This window comes from Vicugna pacos, chromosome 8 (assembly GCF_048564905.1).
Source record: "Vicugna pacos chromosome 8, VicPac4, whole genome shotgun sequence".
In the NCBI taxonomy this organism is placed as follows: Eukaryota; Metazoa; Chordata; class Mammalia; order Artiodactyla; family Camelidae; genus Vicugna; species Vicugna pacos.
Window position 1 is genome coordinate 41157361 of NC_132994.1, and position 21748 is coordinate 41179108.

The 21748-nt window shown below is 33.6% G+C and overlaps 1 protein-coding gene across 6 annotated transcripts in view; it reads right to left on the minus strand.

Moving 5' to 3' along the window:
* Window positions 1-21748, minus strand: part of CEP85L (centrosomal protein 85 like) — a 137826-nt gene that overhangs the window by 43879 nt on the left and 72199 nt on the right. For all 6 annotated transcript variants that reach the window (XM_006205701.4, XM_072965795.1, XM_072965791.1 and 3 more), the window contains 2 exons: window positions 12767-12888; window positions 4307-4424 (listed from right to left, as the gene is read on the minus strand). In XM_006205701.4, the coding sequence (XP_006205763.2) occupies window positions 4307-4424; window positions 12767-12888 (240 nt within the window). The remainder of the gene's footprint in view (window positions 1-4306; window positions 4425-12766; window positions 12889-21748) is intronic.

Sequence of the window (21748 nt, forward strand, 5' to 3'; positions counted from 1 at the left end):
AATTTTTATTTAAAGAAAATTCTTAAAAACAACAATAACTGGAGAAAATAATCCTTCCAGCCATATAAATTTTGTTATAAGGCCTCATAGACCCTATGTCTGAGTTCACATTAGGCTGTACTCTCAAAGACAAAACCAATCTCATTCACATTTCTATTCCTACAGCCTAGACACTGCCTTACCTATAGTGAATGCAAATAAATTTTAAAGGAATGGGTAAATGTGTTTACCTACATGGTGTCTCTATTTATAGTTTGAGATCCATGAAGGCAGGAACTATTCTTCAACTTTTGTGACCTCAGAATTCAGCACAGAGGATGTTTAATAACTGTTACATGGGTTCATTTGTAAAATGGGTTTATTTATAAAAATACTCAGAATTAGAGAGAGTTCATGGTAGAAAAAGATTAAGGAAAAATGATAGAATGATCAATAGAAAGAAAATATGACAAAGTTGGAAAATGTATTTGCAAATCAAATTATAGATAGAAAGTTAATTTTTTTTACATACAAAGGGTTCATAATAAGCAAAAAAAAAAACCTAACAGAAAAAATTAGCAGAAAATATGAAAAGATAATTCACAGAAAGGGAAATGTGAATGGGTCTTAAATATATAAAAAGAAGTTCAAAATTACTCTTAGGAGAAATGAATATTAAAACCATATGGAGGGGGGAAGGTATAGCTCAAGTGGTAGAGTGCATGCTTGGCATACAGGAGATCCTGGGTTCAATCCCCAGTGCCTCCACTGAAAAACCAAACAAATAAACCCAATTACCTCCTCCTGAAAAAAAAAAAAAAGGAGAAAACAAGAAAGATCTCAAATCAACAGCCTAACTTTACAACGTAAGAAACTAGAAAGAGAAGAACAAACTAAACCCAAAGTTATTAGAAGGAAGGAAATAATACAAGATTAGAACAGAGATAAATGAAACAGAACACAGAAAAACAACAGAGAAAATTAAGGAAACCAAAAGTTTGAAAAGAACAAAACTGACAAACCTTAGCTAGATGGACTAAGAACAAAAGACTCCGATTACTAAAATTAGAAGTTGAAATGGAGACAACTATTAATTCTACTGAGAAGAGAATTATAAGAAAGTAGTATGAACAATTAACTGTATATCAACAAATTAGATAAACTATATGAAATGGATAAATTCCTAGAAACAAAACCTACCAACACTAAATCATGAAGAAACAAAAAATCTATAGACCTATAACTAGTAGGGGATTGAATTAGTAATCAAAAATCTCCAAACAAAGAAAAGGCCTACCCCTGGACCCGACGGCTTCACTGGTGAACTCTACCAAACATTTAAAGAACTACTATCTTTCTCAAACTTCTCCAAAAACTGGAAGAGGAGTGGACACTTCTTAACTCATTCTGAGGCCAGCATTATTCTGATACCAAAGCCAAAGACAATACAAAAAAAAAAACTACAGACCAGTATTCTTTTTGAGCTTTAATGCAAAAATCTTCAACAATATATTAGCAAACTGAATTAAGCAGTATATTAAAAGGATTATACTCCATGACTAAGTGTGATTTATTCCTGGAATGCAAGAATGATTTAAAATACAAAAATTAATCAATGTAATACCCCACAAGAATAGAATGAAGGAAAAAAGACCCATCTCAACTGATGCCCCAAAAAGTGTACAACATTCAATACTCATTTACAATAAAAATACTCAAAAAGCTAAAAGCAGAAGGAAACTATTCAACATAATAAAAGCTATACAGAAAACATCCACAGCAAACATTATTCTCAATGATGAAAGATTGAGAGCATTTCCTCTAAGATCAGGAAAAAGACAAGGATTCTATTCAACAGAGCAATGAAAATTCTAGCCAGAAAAATTAGGGAAGAAAAAGAAATTAAAGGGATACAAGCTGAAAAGGAAGATGTAATATTATCACTGTTCACAGACAATGCAATCTTGTATGTAGAAAACCCTAAAATTACACACACACACACACACACACAAACCTGTTAGAGATAATAAATGGATTCAGCAAAAGCATAGAGATAATAAATGGATTCAGCAAAAGTATCAGAATACAAATTCAATATACAAAATTTAGTTGTATCTCTATACACTACTAATGAATGATCTGAAGAGGAAATTATGAAAATAATTCCATTTACAAATAGTATAAAAAAAGAATAAAATACTTAAGATGTAACTTAAAGTAACCAAAGAAGTTAGAAAAGAATCATACAATGAAACCTACAAAACACTGCTGAAAGAAACTAAGGATGACATAAATAAATGGAAATACATCCCACACTCATGGACTGGAAAACTTAACATTGTTAAGGTATCAACACCACCCAAAGTGATCTACAGATTGAAATGCAACTCCTATCAAAATCCCAACTTTTTTTTGCATAAACAGAAAAATGCAACCTAAAATTCATATGTAATCTCAAGAGACTGCAAATACCAGAAAGAAAGACAGTGCTGGAGAATCCACACTTTATGATTTTAAAACTTACTATAAAGCTAAATAGTAATCAAGACAACGTGGTACCTAGCATAAAGAGAGACATATATAGACCAGTGGAATAGAGAGCCCAGCAATAAACCCTAACATATAGGTCAAACGAATTTTGACAAGGTACCAGGCCCATTCAATGGAAGAAAAGACAGTCTTTTCAACAAATGATGCTGGGAAAACTGGACATCCACATGCAACAGAATGAAGTTGGACCCTTACCTAACACCATACACAAAAATTAACTCAAAATGGCTCTAAGACCCAAATATAAGACCTAAAACTATAAAACTCTTATAAGAAAACATGTAGCAAAAGCTTCATGACACTGGATTTGGCAATGATTTTTTGCACATGACATCAAAGACACAGGCAATAAAATGAAAGTAGACAAATTAAACTTTATGAAAATTTTAAAATCTTGTACATTAAAAGATGCTATCAACAGAGTAAATGACCTACAGAATGAAAAAAAAATCAGAAATAAATAATATCTGACAAAGGATTAATACTGAGATATATAGAGAACTTCTAAAATTAATAAAGAAAAAACAAAGAGTCCAACTCAAAAATGGCTAAGAACTTGAACAGACATTTCTCCAAAGAAGATATACAAAAAGCCAATAAGCACATGAAGATGTTCGACATCATGAATCATTAGGAAAATGCAAATCAAAACCACAATAAGATATCACATCCTATTCATTAGAATGGCTACTATCAAAAAAGAGGAAATAACAAGTATTAGTGACAATGTGGAGAAACTGGAACACCTATACACTGTTGGTGGGAATGCAAAATGGTACCACCACTATGGTAAAACAACATGGTGGTTCCTCAAAAAATTAAAAAACAGAATTAGCATATGATCCAGCAACTCTACTTCTGAGTATATACTCAAAAGAATTGAAAGTAGGGTCTCAAAGAGATATTTGTATACCCATGTTCAGATAAATAATATTTTTAAAAAGTTCACAGCATTATTCACTATAGCTAAAATGTAAAAGCAACCCAAGTGTCTATTGAAAGATGAGTGGAAAAGCAAAATATGGTACACATACAGTGCAATATTATTCAGCCTTTAAAAGGAAGGAAATTCAGACACATGCTACAATATGGATATTATGCTAAGCAAAATATGCCAATCACAAAGGACAAATATTGTATAGTTCCACTCAATATGAGATACCTGGAGTAATAAAAATTATGGAGACAGAAAGTAGAAATGGTAGTTGCCAGGGATCAGGGAGGGGAATGGAGAGTTTTTTTTTTTAAGGTATAGAGTTTCACTTTTGAAAGATTATTTTGTAATAGTCCCAAACTAGAAACAACCCAACTTTCGACAAGTAGAGACAGGTACTGTCTCCATAAAATGGGAAATCAAGCAGCTATAAAAGCAAAGGAAAGGGATGCTGCCTATGCAATGATATGGAAATAATCATAGTATTTTATATAACTTTATATAACATAAAGGAGAAAGCAAGGTGTCAAACACTGTATGTATTTTGATAATTTTAGCGAAGGTAGAGAATAAAATACATTTATATCTGTTGGTGATATACATCAACTCTGGAAGGCTACACTAGAAACTGACAACAGTAAGTAGTTCCTGTTTGTGTGTGGGGAAGGGGTGTGAACTGGGCAGACGGAAAACAGCACTTGGACACCTTTGACTACACACATAAATATGAACCATGTAAATGGATTATTAATTCAAAAAAGTCCTAATCCCACAAGCTAAGTATATAATTATAAACACATATTTCACTAATAAAATAACAACTACAAAATCCTCTGATCTTACCTGCAAAGTAGCCACATAAGAATCCTCACAATTTACATAATGTCCTAACATGGCATGCTGTGCTCGTAATTCATTATCCCTTATTCTTTCATGTAGGTGAGTAATTTGTTGCTTTTGCCTGCAAAACATTAAATTGAGGTCACATTACAAAAAATATACTTTTCCAAGTGACAGTTAAAAGCAGAACTTTCAATATTCTAATTTGGCATAAGAGTTAAAAGCATGATCAGTCTTAAAATTTGTAATGGAGAATCTTTCAAAACCAAAGTACCATAAGTGAAATACAGAAAAACGTTTATACTGTAGAGTACTTCTGACACTTTATAGGACATAAACTTTCATAGAATACTCTTCTTAGATTCTAACAAAGTCCTGCTTTGCTTTCTTGTTACATAACATAATAAATGTTTCATCCTCAGTCTGGATTGCCTTTACCTTAATATCATTACTTCCATTCACCCAAATTCTGTTCAACAGTTAACGACAATTGAAGCTTTTGAGAATCTGAGAATCAGGGTGAAGTGTATTTTTATAAATATCATTGAGCCCAAATGCCATTCCATGTCTGCATCTTGTCTATAATATCCAGGTTGCATGGTGTACACGTAAATGTCATCAATGATAGAGAACTCACTTGGTGGCAGATTTGCATCTCTGGATACCTTTGACATTCCATTTTAATGTAACCTCATGCTGGAACCAGACGCACTGAAGTTCAAATATTTCCTTAGCAGCTCACAGCTTACTTTAATCAGGTTATTTAATTTCTGTGAATATGTATTCTAATATATTTGAAAACCATTATGTGTCAGGCAACATGCTAAGAGCTTTATATATATTATCACTAATCTTCAAAAATTTAATAACAGGTCTCAAAATAAGGTTATGTGAGAGAGAGAGCACGCTTTTAAGGAATAATGATACACGTGAGTAAACAAATAGCTTGATGTTTTCTAAAATACTCACAAAATATCTTTTGGAGCAAGTTCAGACTGTATCAAACAACTTATTTTACTCAGAGATCTTTTTATTTGTTTTTGGATATGCTATTGAGAAAATTGACATAGAAAACATCAAATAGGAAGTAGGTAAGTTAGGAGAGATCAGTCACAGGTATTTTTCAAATAATGTAAAGCTTTACAAAGGAAACTAAATTTCCTCTTCCAGCCAAGATGGAGTAACAGGAACCAGGTTTGCCCTTCTGCCTGACACAATTACAAAATAGAACAAAGCACAGGTACTCACAAGACACTGGACAAAAGGCAGTGAGTAACTGACTTCTGGGAGGTGATCAGCAAATTACATGAGTCCTAAGATTGCCAGAGATTACTGCTTTAAGCCTCTGAACAGGGAAAATGATCTGAGTTGAAAAGACAAAACTTGGAATCTGGAGAAACCAAGGCAGCTAGAGTTCATAGTGTAGTCATCCTTGAGTACTCAGTTGAGTAGTAATTAATGAATGCATGAGGAAACCACTTCAAGTGTGTGTAGGGGGGTTGTAGAGTTGGGGTATGGGAAATCTATCAGCTAAAAAGATTAGAAAGAATGGTGCCTGAGGCTCTAATAGGGCCTGGAATTGTACCTGCTCCCAAATGCCAGAGTGGAAAACTTCATAATTTATAGGGTATCTGTCAGCAGCAATTTTCAACTGAGGGCAACTCTGGTCCCAGAACAAAAGCTCAGAAATACAAAAATATATAACATCCAAAACAATTTAAAATCCATATTGCCTGGCATCTGATCCAAAATTATCAGGCATGCAAAGAAGTAGGAAAAACCAATCAACTTAAAGTAAGCTAGAACTGAGACATGATAGAATTAATAGAGAAGCACTAAATCAATTATTATAAATGTTTTCATGTGTTCAAGAAACTAGAAGGAAGACAGAATTTGTTAAGTAGAGACACAGAAGACACAAATATTATCCTGAGTGGGATTAGGGCAGATTAGAATTTGCAGAAGAAAAGATTATTGAATTTGAAGACATATCAATATGAAAAAAAATAACTGCCACTCTGATATTCTATATCAATCAAAATTATCTTTCAAAAACAGAGGTGATATTTACAATAGACAAGAGGTAGAAACAATCTAAACGCCCACTGATGGATGAACAAAGAGAGAAAATGTTATACACACATAAAATGAACTATTATTCAGTCTTAAAATGGAAGAAAATCCTGTCATATGTTACAACACGGAGGAACTTGAGGATAATACACTAGGTGAAATAAGCCAGTCTCAAAAGGACAAACACTGCATGATTCCACTTATAGGAGGTATTAATGGAGTTCACAGGACATGCTACCCCAAAATATGGCATCTTGGCATATTGAATATTTTAAGCTGAAGGAGTTAGAGAAAACAGCAAAAACAGGTCACTCTGATCTCCCCTCCACATTGCCCTTCTTCACTGAAACGGGTCATAAAATTCTCATGCAGGAGATGCTCTTCCTACACCCACAGTAAAGGAGCATCCTTATCTCCAAAGACAAAGGGACACCAAGAAGAATCCTAACCAACAAACCTTGCTAAATTTTCCCCAGTTTACTAGAATTACCTCATACTCCTTGCTCTGTATTTCTCCATGACTGTCCATTCTTTATCAAACCTAGCATAAAATACTCAAGTCTGTCACTTCGAGTTTTCATTTCCTTACAAAGGCTCCCTGGTCACATAAAATTTGTTTTAAATAAATTTGTATGTTTTTCTCCTGTTAATCTGTCAGTTTAATTTCTAGATATAGTCAGGGACCCTAAAGGACGGGAGAAAACTTTTTCCTCCCTTACAGTATCCAAATTGGTCAAGCTTATAGAAGCAAAAAGTAGAATGGTGTGAGGGGCAAATGGGGAGCTATTGTTGAGTGGGTATAGAGTTTCAGTTACGAAAAATAGAGTTTGATCTACTGCGAAAAAAAAGTGCAAATAGTTAACAATACTATACTGTACCTTTAAAGATTTATAAAGAGGGTAGATTTCATGTTGTGTGATCTTTTTCTACCACAAATTGAAAAAGAAAAAAAAAAAGGTAAAAGCTGGAGCTGCACCAAGTCCCAGACATTCCTTCTGCCTGGGCACTGACTGAGAAAGACAGCAGGGTCCTGACCAGCATGGGGACTGTCAGTGAGGTATAACAAGAAAGGCATCAGACAGAACACTTCAAAACATGGCCTTTGAAAGTCAGAAAATAGGTTTAAAAAACGTTAACTCAAAACTGAGAAATCAAGGAGCTGCTACAACAACTATGTCATCAAGCTAGCTAGAAATGTAGTGATCCTGTACCTGACCCAGGGAAATAGTAAGAATATGTACAATTCATTCTCTACTTGAGAAAATACAAAAAAAGCAAAAATGTGTATCTGTTCCTTTCTGCCTTTCCTAATTAAATTTGGTCTCTGAAAATACTTTCCCTTGAGAGTTTTGAAATCATCAATGACTTTTAAAACCATTATGGGTATTACCACCAAATAAGTTATGCTTAACAGCCATCTTGAATAATTTATCAGAGATGGTTATCAAAGAGACATCCTTCATACATTACCAGAGAGAGAAGGAGGGAGAGGGAGAGAGAGACTGAAAGAAAAGAACAGGTGACCAAAGGTGTAGGGTGGAAAGAGGAAGACCAGTAAAATTCTATTTTAATTTCCATACATTGTCTTTTTCCCCAAACTGTTCCCCCAAAAAAGGCACATAAAGGAAAAATGTATAACCATGTCAAAACCTACCCCCTATTTCCTTAGCTTACATTTTCAAACTACCTCTAGTACTAAAAATAAGAGCTAAAACATAGTTTTGAAGAATTTGTTTCCTTACCTTTACCCTCAACTGGATTTCATAAATTTGGGCAAATACAAAATATGGCCCCAGGCTTTAGTTTTGAAATGTACTTCTAAAGATATTTTCTTAGCATTTTTTAGTTTGGTGGAAAGGATTATGTTAATTTTTCTTGAACTAGCAGAATTTCCTATTTCTCCACAGGTGAGCCTGTCAAACAAAACCAAGTATATAGCTTGAAAATACTCTCAAAGTGTATTAAAAGGATGCTTCTGCATTTATAGGCAGACCTTAGAGATATGCCAGGTTTGGTTCCAGATTACTGCAATAAAGTGAATATAGCAATAAAACCAGTCACACACATTTTTTTTGGGTTCCCAGAGCATATAAAAGTTATATTTACATTATACTGTAGTCTATTAAGTGTATAAAAGCATATGTCTAAAAAATACTGTACATACCTTAATTTAAAAATGCTTTATTACTAAAAAATGCTATCATTTGAGCCTTCTGCAATGTATGTTTTTCATTTAATTATATGTGGAAGTAAACTCACAGTATAATTTTGCTAGGTAAATTTTTTAAATCAGTGGTAAATTCTTTGGTATAGCATTTTACAAAAATGGAATTCATATTAAATGTCTTTCTAATTCATCTCCATTGTAAGCTAGGACTTATGATGAGATTTCTTGAAGCAAGGCCTATGCGTACACCTCATGGTTATTCAAAGTTATTAAAATTCCAGCCTCACAGATATGATAAATTAACATAAGAGATTTCACTCATGGCAATTGGTAGTGCATCTTTTACTTCAAGGTGGACCCCATAATGCAAGAGTTGTTTATTTTCCATCACAAAGTCTAAGTAAGATTTAATTATTTTTATCAGCTTATCTGCGTATTTAAATACAGTTTTTATAGTGCAATTCTATCTAAGTTATTTTGGTTTGTTTATACCCAGGTATACAATATTATAAACAAATTTCTATATCTATTTTGTTTTAAGACCAGCTGTGGTCCTGTATGAAATTCAATTCTGACAGTAAACACCTCAAGTTAGCATCAGACGCCACAGCTTTAACACATTGGTGCCCAACAAGAAAGTCTCACTTCAGATGTCAGACAAAGTGGGATCTCCAGGACACCCACACTTCTAACCAACTGGCACAAATCTGGGGAGTTCCCAAAGTTTTAGTTATAGAATTTCATTGTGTGGGCAAAATTGGTTAAATTATTGGCCACTTGGTTGAACTCAATCTCCAGCCTCCTCCTTCCCCTGTAGATTGGACTGGCTCTGGTCAAAGGGTTGCTCTCTCTGGTGAATAGCCCCCACCCTGAAGCTGCCAAGAATCTAGGGCCCAAGAATCACCTCATCAGCGTCAAGGCAGGTGTGTTCCAGGGGCTCATGAATAAAAGACTTTCCAAAGATTTAGTCTCTTTCCCAAGAGTAAAGAACAATGTCTAATCAGATTCTTTACTACTGACCAAAATCTTAAGAAGATTTGTAGATACTACATTGCAAATTGCAAGTAATGACAAGACAAGAATTCTCTATACTGCCATATCATTTACTAACAGCACTAATGCAGCTGTCACCCCAGAGGTACAGGGCTTCCTTTCTGGATCAGGCTCAAGTGCAACGACTTACCGCTGTATCTTATCTGTTCAGTTCAGTGGCAACAGCTATGCAGTTTCAAAGTGCAAACCATTATAAGAACTACTAATGTCAGCAACAGCACAGGTTAACCAACAGCCTTAACCTCTTCTTCATTAAAATGAGGCTATTTCCTCTGAATGAATATTTGGTGAGTACCTGTTATGAGTAATGAAATGTACTTAAAGCAGTCTCCTCTGTGAAAGAGCTCAGAGGCTACTGAGGAAAGACAAGAACGTAAATGTAACTATTATATATATAAAACATGTATATGTGGCTACAATCTGCTGGGGGCCACTATGCATCAGACAGTTTTAGGGCTTTTTACATATGTTTATTCATTTAATCTTCATGCTACACAACTAGGTGGGAGAGGGGAATTGCCTAGAACAGTGATCTTCAATTTTTTGTTTAAGTGGTGAAACTCCTATACCCAGGCAGATAAGTAGATCAATAAGCAAAAGGTCAAGTACCCGATTCAGAATCACCTAAATGGTTAGTAGCAAATATAAAGAATTAGAAACCCGGTTTCCTCCACTTTTTTCTGAGTTGTTTTTGAAATTAACCTATATGCTATTTCTCATAAGTGAGACACGTTTAGGAACAGTTTCTGTAACAGTTATTTTTCCTTAACATTTGTTCTGCTTTGACCTAATTATCCAAAATCTACAAAAGCTATATGCATCATGTAAAAAAACAAAAACACAAAAACAAAAAAAGTCACATTCTTCATGCAATTGTGAATAAATTGATATTTTCAAAAATAATATCCAGCATACAATTTTTAATTAAATGACTTAAAAGGTATCACCAGGCACACCATATTCCAAAGTAAAACAGTTCAGAATCTATACTCTTATCCAGGAAGACACTAAATTCTGTCAATTCTATCTCTGACATAGCCTCTACATGTGCTATCACCATTTGAAAGGCCATTAATCTAATCTGGTTCCTAGAAAAAAGATATGCTATGTATTTTGTTCTAGTTTTTAGTAATATATGTGTGTTATAAAGATTTTTGCACTTGAACATTCTCAATTTTAAATTCTGGTTATGCTACTTTAGAAACAGGAGTTGCTACTTTTTCTTCCTCTGTTTTACACAATATCAAATGCATTAATCATAAAAAAGTTTATAATAAACTTGTAAAAATCAAAGATTCAAGACAATAAGTGTGGTAGATTGTTTACATAAACTTCCACTATTATTCCCTTCCATGTACTATTTATACTCCTTTACAATGTGATTTTGCTATTCCTACTGTTTAGAGGTGAAGTCTACTGGCCTTGTGACTAATAAGAACATGGTGGAAGTGGTTTTGTGCCAGTGCTGAGTCAAAGCTCCAAGAGAATGTGTATGCTTCATTTGCTCTCTGAGCTCGAACCACCACCATATGAACAGACCCTGGCTAGCATATGGGAGGATGGCAGACCATATGGAGCACATAAGCCATCCAGGTGAGGCTAGCCTAGGTCAGCCAACTCCCACCTGATAGCAATGCAGCTACCACATATCCATAAATGAGACTAGATGAAGAATTAAACCACTGAGCAACTTGAATGATTTCAGATTATTTCCTTAGTATCCTACAATACACAAAATTGACAAATACATATAATAGATTATGTCAATAATTACCTACATTTCTTACTGCCATAGACTGAATGTGTCTCCTGCCCAATTCATACAGTCATACATTAAATCCAAATGCCTAATGCGTGGTATAAGGAGGGGGGAACCTTTGGGAGGTGAGAGTAGAGTCCTCATGAATATGATTAGTACCATTACAGAAGAAGCTCCAGAGAGGCCCCTTGCCCCTCTCCCTATATGAGGTTACTACAAGACGGACATCTATGAAACAGGAAGATGGCTCTCACCAGATAGTGAATCTGCTAGCACCCTGATCTTAGATTTCTCAGCCCCCAGAAGTGGGAGAAATAGGTCTATCATTATTAATATATATAATCTACTTGTTTAAGAAATATCTAATATTTTAAAATAGCTTTTTCATAAAATCAATTAAAACTATCTCTACAATCTTTATCACTTATCAAGCATGGAAGTATCAAGCACTAAGCACATGTACTGCATGTCAGGTTCTGTTCAAGATGTTGAGAACATAGTGGGGAATGAGGAAGCCCAGATGTTTATGCTCTAGTTTATATTCTAGCAGATCTTGCTTAATACTGGTAAGTTTCTAAGCAAAATCTTTTGAAATTTCAATTATTACATATATTTAAAGGCTTAAATTAGGATTTAATTTTAAGACTAAAATATCTACTACTCTATCCCATATAAGCAGATGAAAAAAAGCAATAACTAGCACTGATTAAGGAAAAATGCCTCCTCAAACTATTTCACAATTACCATGATACATAACATGTTTACTTATCCCAAAAGTATACATAAATAATGTAGAACCAACATACATCAGAACTAATATAATTGAGTAATATTAAGGTTTACTACTCAGAATAATCAGGAGACAATTAAGTTTAAAAGAATTTTTTTTCAGAACTCTGGTATTCAAATAGGCAAAAATATTTGCAATGTCCTCCAAAATTTCCAAAATTCTTGTCTGTAAGTTATTTAATTTTAAACATTTGTGATTTTCATTGTTTCTATGCTTCCAGATCTAACAGATACTAGTTAAAGAAAAGTAATACTTAAAGTAGCTTTCCAGTTTGATCGTTCCCAAGTGTAAAATACACACTTTGACAGTTCATCAGCATTACAGCTAACTTGCTACATTACATGTACAAAGAAAATGGAAAGGAGTTTCCAAATGATGAGTTACTCTAATGTAAATGGGAGGATGGTAGAAAACAGACAGATAGACCAACCAATTGACCCTCAGTTCTGACAGTGGTTCTTAAAGGGACTGGGACTGGGGGGTGAACAGATCTGAGACATCAACGTATTTGTAAGGTTCTATTTCTTAAACTCTAAGTACTGGGAACAAAGGTATTTGTTTTATTAATCTACATTTCTGCATACCTGAAGTATTTAGTAATTAAAAAAAAATAAGACTCACCGATCAATTACAATTTCTTTCTGCCTCAGTAGTCCTTCTTTTATTTTCAGCACTGATTCCCACTTACTGAAATCCTGATAGCCAGAAGGTGAATAACTTTGACGAGATGATCCAGTTAAAACCTGCACAAACATGTTTACACTATTAGCATCCTAGAAGTGGCTAAAGAGAGTATTCATATATCGTCTAGTACTTTCCCAATGATTTTCATTAAAAAAAGAGAATTCTCCATTTGATTTTTTTTTAAAAAGACCTTCTGAAATCACACCTGTGAATACCACATAACTTGAAGAATTTCAAGGAAGTTCCATCAAAGTAAATGTATGAATCTACTGTAGAATTGGTGACAACAGAACATATTATAATACTGTATATAAGATCTTGTTCTCATCTTGTGGATGCTTTCTGGAAATAGATTAATTATTGCCTAAAGAAGGAGTACAATAAAAGAATGTATCATGGCTAGAATGTATCATGTACAAACATTACCAGAAGAGTTTCCACAAGGGAATAAAAACAGTATCTGTAGCATTCAGACTCCAAATTGTCATTCATCACATCATCATTTAATTACATTAAAATTTCAAAAGCTAAAATATTTTCACAAAGTAGTAAATATACCCATAGGAATTGACTAGTAAGCAGATCATCTAGATGATTACTGGTCTTCAGTCTATATTATACCATTTAGGAAAAAAAATGTTTAAAATTTAAGAAAAATTTCAGATATTTAAAACAAACGGACAACAAAACCAACATAATACAGCAGATACCCTCAAATTTCTATCATTGAAACAAAAACAAAAATTCAATATTGGTGGTATGGGTTGAACTATGTCCCCTCAAAAAGATGCTGAAGTCCTAATCCCCAATACCTAAGAATATAACCTCATTTGGAAATAGGGTCTTTGCAGATATAGTTAAGATGAAGTCATTAGATGAGCCCTAGTCCAACATGACTGGAATTCGATGTAAAAGGGTAAGTGTGAACACGGACATGCACAGAGGGAAGACTATGCAAAGGGATACACAGAGAACACTATGTGAAGATGAAAACAGAGAGTGGAGTGATGCATCTACAAGACTGTGAGAAAACCACTAGAAATTCAGTCTGGAACAGGTTTTTCTTCACAGCCTTCAGAAGGAACTAACCCTGCTGACACCCCTGATTCTGGACTTCTAACCTCCAGAACTGTGAGACAATAAGTTTTTGTTAAGCTACCCCATTTGTGTCCTTTGTTATGGCAGCTCTAGGAAACTAACACAACTGGTAGGTCAAATAGGAACATAAATTCCTTGGCAAGTATGAAACTATGTAAACACCGTAAAGCAACTTTTGGAGAGCTGAAATGTGCAGCAATATTTTCATCCTTCATTTTTCACAGATGCTACTGACAAGTCCTACGTCTGAATAAACCACTAACTGGGTGACATCAACTAGTCCTAGATTAACCCTTTAATTTAAGATGATTGTCAAGTAATACTAGGACAGGATGTTTCAGGCAACAGAAAGATGGCACAAGATGAACAGACTAAGAAGGGTAGAAATTAGGTGATAATAGGGTATATAACTTTGTCAGATGGGCAGATATTTCCAGGGTGACACACAGGGTTATAGGGACAGGTTAGTCAGAGATCTTGTCTCTGAATTTCATTCTTTCCCTTGCCTAATATACAACCCAGGCCAATACTGAGCCAGTACACACCAGTACAGATATATTAGTTGTTGCAATACTGAAGTATCTTCACTGTGCTTGATAACTAGCTATTGCCCCAAACCCTTGAATGTCCTATCCACTACCCAGATCATCCCTCAGAAAGCTCCATCACTCAACAAATAAAGAGTTCCTTTCTGGCATAAAAAGGGGCCTTCAGGACACTACTTACGGCATTCTTCTTGACTGGCTGGTTTTTGCACTAGTCAACTCCTCGAATTCTCCCATCTCAACACTACCTACCAGCTTATATTCAGTTGCCAGAGTTAGGATTCAAACACAGGCAGCCCAAGCACAGTACCACACTGTGTTCACTATGGCCTGACTGACTAAGAAGGTATTCCAAATTTCCTATCATCACAAGGGTTGGAAAAAATGTTTGAAAGTAACTGCTCTTAGAAACTAAGAAAAGATTCAGCACTATTAACAATACTGTTGACATTTAGAGAAAGTCTCTGCTTATGTTATTCTATGTTACTTACTGACTTCAATTTAATAGGTAAGTCATTTCATGAAATTTACTTTGTCAAACTGTAGCTCAAACAGGAATTCACTAAAACTGGTAAAAACTAAGCAAGACGTAAGATCATATCAATAATTCCAAAACTCAACATAAGAGTTGGAAATCATAATGATATGGTGAACCATTTTTGCTATCATTTAGAATAATTCATTTTTTGAACACTAAAAGTGGATATACATTTTATTTATACACTGAGTTACATATTAATATCTTGATAACAAGTTTACAGATATTTCATATATTGGCTTTTGTATATTATTATCATGCCTAACAAAAGAACTTCCAAGGTAGCTTGAGGATCTATGGCCTACTCTTTCAAAAATCTCACAAAGGATCCTCCATTGCTGGTTACCACAAATCAGGAATGACGTGTATTTAAGCTATGCTTTCCTTTATGTATCTTGTACCTATTTCAGTAAGAGAAGTGTCGAGGCAATCAATAGATGATGATCTCAAGAAGACACTAACTATTCTATTCTTCCATAAGTCATCTGCTAAAATTTTTTCCATGGCTGACAACTTCCTAAGGAAAAGCCTTTTCTTGTTTTATAAAACTTCTGGCATCAAGAAAGAGAAGGAATAAACAGAAGGAATAAGTGGAATTAAAAAAGCAAATGACAATACTACTTGGTTTATAGCACTTGAACCACTGACAAGACGGACTGCTGAAGCACCTGCCAGATATGTCTATGAACATACATAAAACAAAAAAAGAGAATTTATTCTTCTCATTGTAGCTCCCTTGCTCTAAACCTTTTAGAAAATAAAACTTGAGTTATAAAACTGAGCAAACAGGAATAAAGAAAAGGAAGCCTTTCTCTGTAAAAAACAGAATTACCAAATCAGCAGCATGGTAGTCTTCCTACTAAACTTCAACCCTGATTCTTAAAGGTAATTTAAAAAGGAGACTGAATCCTGACACACAAACGCACGCTGCAGGGAGAGTTACACATTAATTTAAAAACCTGTTTATATCTGCCCATCACTGAAGATGACAATTACAGAGACATGTTACCTTTTAAGGCCATAATGAGGCCATAGTGTTTGCTATAGTAAATGAAGTTATAGAACACAATGTGAGTTACCTAGCAAGATTTCTTTCTAAATTATATTATGAAATCTCAAATAGCAAGGCAGCCACTGTATCTTTATGATTTTGTATACTACATAAACAATGCTATACTACTACAGATATATAGAAAAGAAACAATTGATGACATTTTATTTTTATTATAATTTATAGCAAACTGAAAGTCTGCACTCTTTGACCAACATCTCCTCATGTCCCTATCACCTAACCTCTTGTAACCACCATTTATTTTCTGCCATTAACTGATAAATGGATAAACAAACTGTGCTACATCCATAAAATGAAATACTACTCAGCAATAAAAACAATTGATAGATACAAAAATATGGATAAATCTCTAAACATTACACTAAGTAAAAGAAGTCATACCCAAAAGGTTTCATACTGTCTAATTTTGTTTTATATATGACATCTATAAAGAGTAAAATTATAGACAAGAATCAGATCTGTGGTTGTCAGGACTGAGATAGGGGACTGATGACAAAAGATGAAAAGGTAACTTTCTGGAGTGATAGAAAATGGTATACAATGACCGTTGTGGCATACATGCCTATATTCATTTTTCAAAATTCAAACTACATTTTTAAAGGCTGCATTTCACTGTATGTAAGTTATACTTCAATTTCCTTGATTATTAAAAAAGAGATGTTTTGTTTGTGAATAGTATCTCAATAAAATTAATTTTTATAAAAGTAACTGTAGGTTAATATTTATATATATCCTATTCAATAACATTAGAAGCAAAAAGAACTCATATAATAAATTTGAAACAACTCAAATGTGTATCAACAGAGGAACAGATAATTGCGGCATATGTATACAAGAGAATGGTACATAGAAATAAAATAGAAGTATTATTATACTCAACAATATGGATGAAATTCAGAGACATTATATTAAGCAAAAGAAGCCAGACACAAAACCACACAAACTCCATGATGATAAAAGTCAGAACAGTGGAAATGGGAAGAGTATGGGGTACTGCTATATAGACAGAAAAGAGGCACACGTTAAATTTCCTGGCCATTGGAAATGTTTTATATCTTGACCTAAGTGGTGGTTATAAGGATATACACATTATTAAATAGAACGAAGCTATCATTACACTTAAGACTAATATAAGGGGGCGGGGGTGGGAAGGGACAGACTAGGATTTCAAAATGTAGAACAGATAAACAAGATTACACTATGTAGCACAGGGAAATATATAAGATCTTGTGGTAGCTCACAGCGAAAAAAATGTGACAATGAATAAATGTATGTTCACGTATAACTGAAAAATTGTGCTCTACACTGGAATTTGACACAATATTGTAAAATGACTATAACTGAATAAAAAATGTTAAAAATAAAAGACTAATATAATTATGCACTTGACTGTATATAAGCTAGACCTCAGTGAAAACAGAATATATACTAACCACAGGGCTTAGACTGTTTTTCTCTCTACCTTAAAGTAGGACTAAGGGAAATGACGGCCCTGCCTGCTGGGGGAGAATATGTAAGTACTCAAAGATGCACCGTAGATGGTATAATCCACTATCTTGGCTATAATTTCATATCTATTCATCACTATGGTGCTATCCTACATCAGCCAATAATCAAAAGATAAAAGAGCAGATGAAGTAAATACCATATACCATGAGTGCAAGAACAGAGTTGATAACGAAGGGTTGCAAAATAAAACACCCCAAAATATGATTGTAGGATTTCAGGACATGCCACCATAAATAGATTAATATTAATTATTTTAAGCTGTAGGCACTTGAAAAAAAGCAAATGCAGGGAGAGGCTTCCTCTAAACTCCACTCTCTGCCTAGAGATCCTCCCAAAGGAACTCAGTTGTCATAAATCCCCTCCCCGAGTTTCATCAACCAGAGAGGATTAACTCATCACAGATATGAGGCTAGAAGCAGACAAGCTTTCTCACAGATTATCATCTCTCCCATCGATTCTTCTAAGGCCCATTCATCTCTCCTAAAAATCATCTATTCCCCCCTGAGAGGCCTACATTCTCCCTCTGCTTTTGCTGAATTGAGTGGTATTTAATCCTGAATTCTAAAGCTACCTCTCTGAGTTCTTCATTTTTCCCTGGGTATCTTCCATGTGTATACAAGGTACACATGTTAATAAACTTGTTTGCTTTTTTCTTGTATCTTTTATTACAGGGATCTCAGCTAAGAACTAAGAATGATAGAGGGAAAATTGTTTTTCCTCCCCTATAATAACCTACAAGGTTCTTAAGAGTTGTCAATACTTAACAACAAGGAAGCTTTCTATTAAGACAGAGGATAATCCTGCTTCCAAATATGAAAAAGAGTAAAGTATTTCATATTCAAATAACCTGTTGCCTATAACCCATCAGTGACACATTTTTATCCCAAATAAAAAACAATTAAGAATTTCTATTCAATAAAATTGCAATTGGTCACAAGAAGAACCCCATTTTGTAGCAGTTATATATTGCTAGTAAAATACATTTGACTACACTCCAGAAAACATGGGTACTGTTTTGATACAGGATAAATAAGACACTGAAGAGATATTTTAATACCTCTAAAAAAAAATCAAAATTCACATATCAATAAAATAAAAAATTACTGTTGTTATGTTACAGAATTTCAAGTCGTCATTCATGTTTCTACTTGACTGTAGCTAATATAAGTAATCAAGTAGAACATAATTTAAACTTGTGAATATATAATTTATATTTACAGCTTGTGAATAATAATAAAACTTTAACTAGACATGAATATGAAATCCAAAAAAATTATAAAGCACATTAAGTGTGTGAGCAAACCTGAAGTATGGAACAGAAAGGATGACATCAAAGTAACAAACACTTCAAAATCTGTGCAGTGAAACGACACCTTTCCAAGTAAACATTTTTCATACATATTTGGTAGTTACCAAACTCAGGGAGAGAATTCCTTATTTAGATGTTTTATCTAAAAATGTATAAGATACATTGTTGCAATGGTGGTTTAGAGGAAGAAATAGTAGACTAGTCAAAGAATCCCAACTCTTCTGCATCTAGATCCCTACCATCCAGATATATAACACATATATAGGCATCTTTTATTGTAAACAGCAAATTCCACTCTCATAACTGAATACAGATAACAAATATATCTATTTAGATGGAGGCCCAGATGTTATGAAAAGTTGCCAAAATGTCACTTAATGGTCAAACATGCTTCTAAAATAGGCTTACTATTTGCATCTGAAAATAGCTCCAAATTCTTTGGCCTCAGCCTGAACAAATACTGTTAAATTTAGATAATCTAGTGCTACCACACTCAACTGGAACACAACCTCTGCAGTTCTTCAAGTTGGTTATCTCTCTTTCATTTGCCTTTGTTCCTTAGCTCATTCATCACTCACAACATGTCAAATAACACAGCAAACCTTCCTTTGTTTCCTGGAATAGTCTATCTGAAGAGACACTCTACGAGGGCCTTTTGGTAAAAGAATCATGATACTTCCCCCAAAAGCAAATTCACAAAGCTCAATAATGAAGATGAAAATAACCTACAAATTGCCTAGAATTTAAAGAGCTTTTATTCAACGAGAAAGAAAAACATGGATTATATGATTATCAAAAGAATTGTGCATTAAAATAAATCTGTATCTTATGATTATATTATTTCTAAAAGAATGTGCATTTGATAAAGATCTGTAACTAAACCCATGTAAGTATTTATGGAATGTATTACTACATATTTCTCTTAACAAAATAAAAACAAATCATACAAAAAATTCTATCCATGACCTCTTTCTCAGAGTGACCAATTATAAACAGAAGTCTGCAATTTGACTCTTGAAATTTAAATTATAGAAGGAACTAAGGTTTTTTTTTAGTGATCTCATTATTTCTTTAATTTGTCTTTATTACTAACTAAAGAATGCTATTCCTGCTATCTCAATATCATTTACTGAGATAACAATGTAAATATGTCAAGTTACTTGAAGTATCAAGGATAAAAGATCCTAAAAAAAAAATGATAAAAAGAAAACTGATGAGAGGAATATATACCAACATGTTATATCTTAAAAATACATGTCTCATGGTGGAAAAGAATATGAAAATGAATGTACAGACAGAAGAATTGTGCTGTACACAAGAAATTGACAGAACATTGTAAACTGACTATACCTCAATTAAAAAAAAGAAGAAAAATACATGCATATGAAAATAAAGAGAAACCTAAACATATTACTGTTCCACCATACTAAACAACTAAAGTACTATTAATTCAACTCTTTTCATTTGGAGGAAGGACATTTTTCCGTTTCAAAAATTAATGTGGTTTATTTATAATCTGCGTTAGAATTAGCATGTTTTTAAAAAATACCAACAAAGGAAACACGCATGAAGCATGATCTCATTCAGTTATAATGCCAAAGTTAAGAGCGGAAATGATATATCCAAACTGAGGAGCAAATCATTTTCCTTAAGTAAATCAATCAAGACTAGGGGGTGGCGGGGGAAGAGGTTACTTCTTCAAATTTAATCATGAATTTTACTTATAAACAAAATGTAGCATTTTACAAACTCTTTGTTATAATTTACTTAAAAGAAAACTTAAGATAAAATATATCAACAGTAGAATTTAATGAATTTAGTTTGTTAATTGTAACTAGCAAACCTGAGGGCTTCTACTGGCAACCAACCAAGCTGGGGAAAAAAAATTAAGGATATAATTGACAAGTCATGAAAAGGATATTGTATGAAATGGAAATGGACAGAAGTTTACCAAAACTAAATATTTAATATACTGTGAGTCCATGTGACATCTTGCCCAAAGTTAAGGATGTACCAGACTACAGAACCAGACTCTACTAAAACAGAGCTATAGCATAAGCACTGGCATATTTCACTTATTTTTAAAAGCAGATTACCAAAGTATGTTTTATCAAGTCTCTTATCATATTGTACTCTCAAGAGATAAAAGAAAATATATAATAATAAATGTGTTTTGAGACCAGAGCACTGTCTACATTATTTTAAAATGTATGAAAGGATTTTTCTAAAAGGATACAGAAAGAATTATTAATGATGGTTATCTTGTGAGGAGAGAGGAATAGGCTTTTAACTTTATGTCAGTTGGGATAATCTGACTTTTCTTACCACTCTTAATACTACTTCTTTCTTTTCTGACAGTGCAGTTATGGTCATTAAATATTTCTTCTTCCAAACATTAAAAATTCTGATTTTTAAAAAATGTTTCAAGGGTCAACAATGATCCTCTCAGGGTAAAATCGTTGAGAAGAGTTTAGAGAGGCAAGTTGATTGCTGTTCAATTTAAACATCCCTTCAAATATTTTTCTAAAAAGTATAAGAACCAGAAATGTTTTTGTTTTTTGTTTTTTTTGTAATGCCCAGAGTCTAGCTTATCCCTTGGCCCATAGCACACAGTCAATAAAAAGAGGACAAATAATGACAATCACTTGAGTAAATTTCTCAGTCCTCAAAAAAAAAAAATCCAGAATTATTTTGAACAGCACAGACAGGTATTGTAATTAGAGTATTACGACAGCAGCTATGTGGTTGCTTTCCCAGGTTAGTCTGCCTGCATCATGATAAGCCAGGCCTTATTCTTTTATAACTCCTAGTACTCAGCACAGAACTTGATATTTGCTAAAAATTAAGT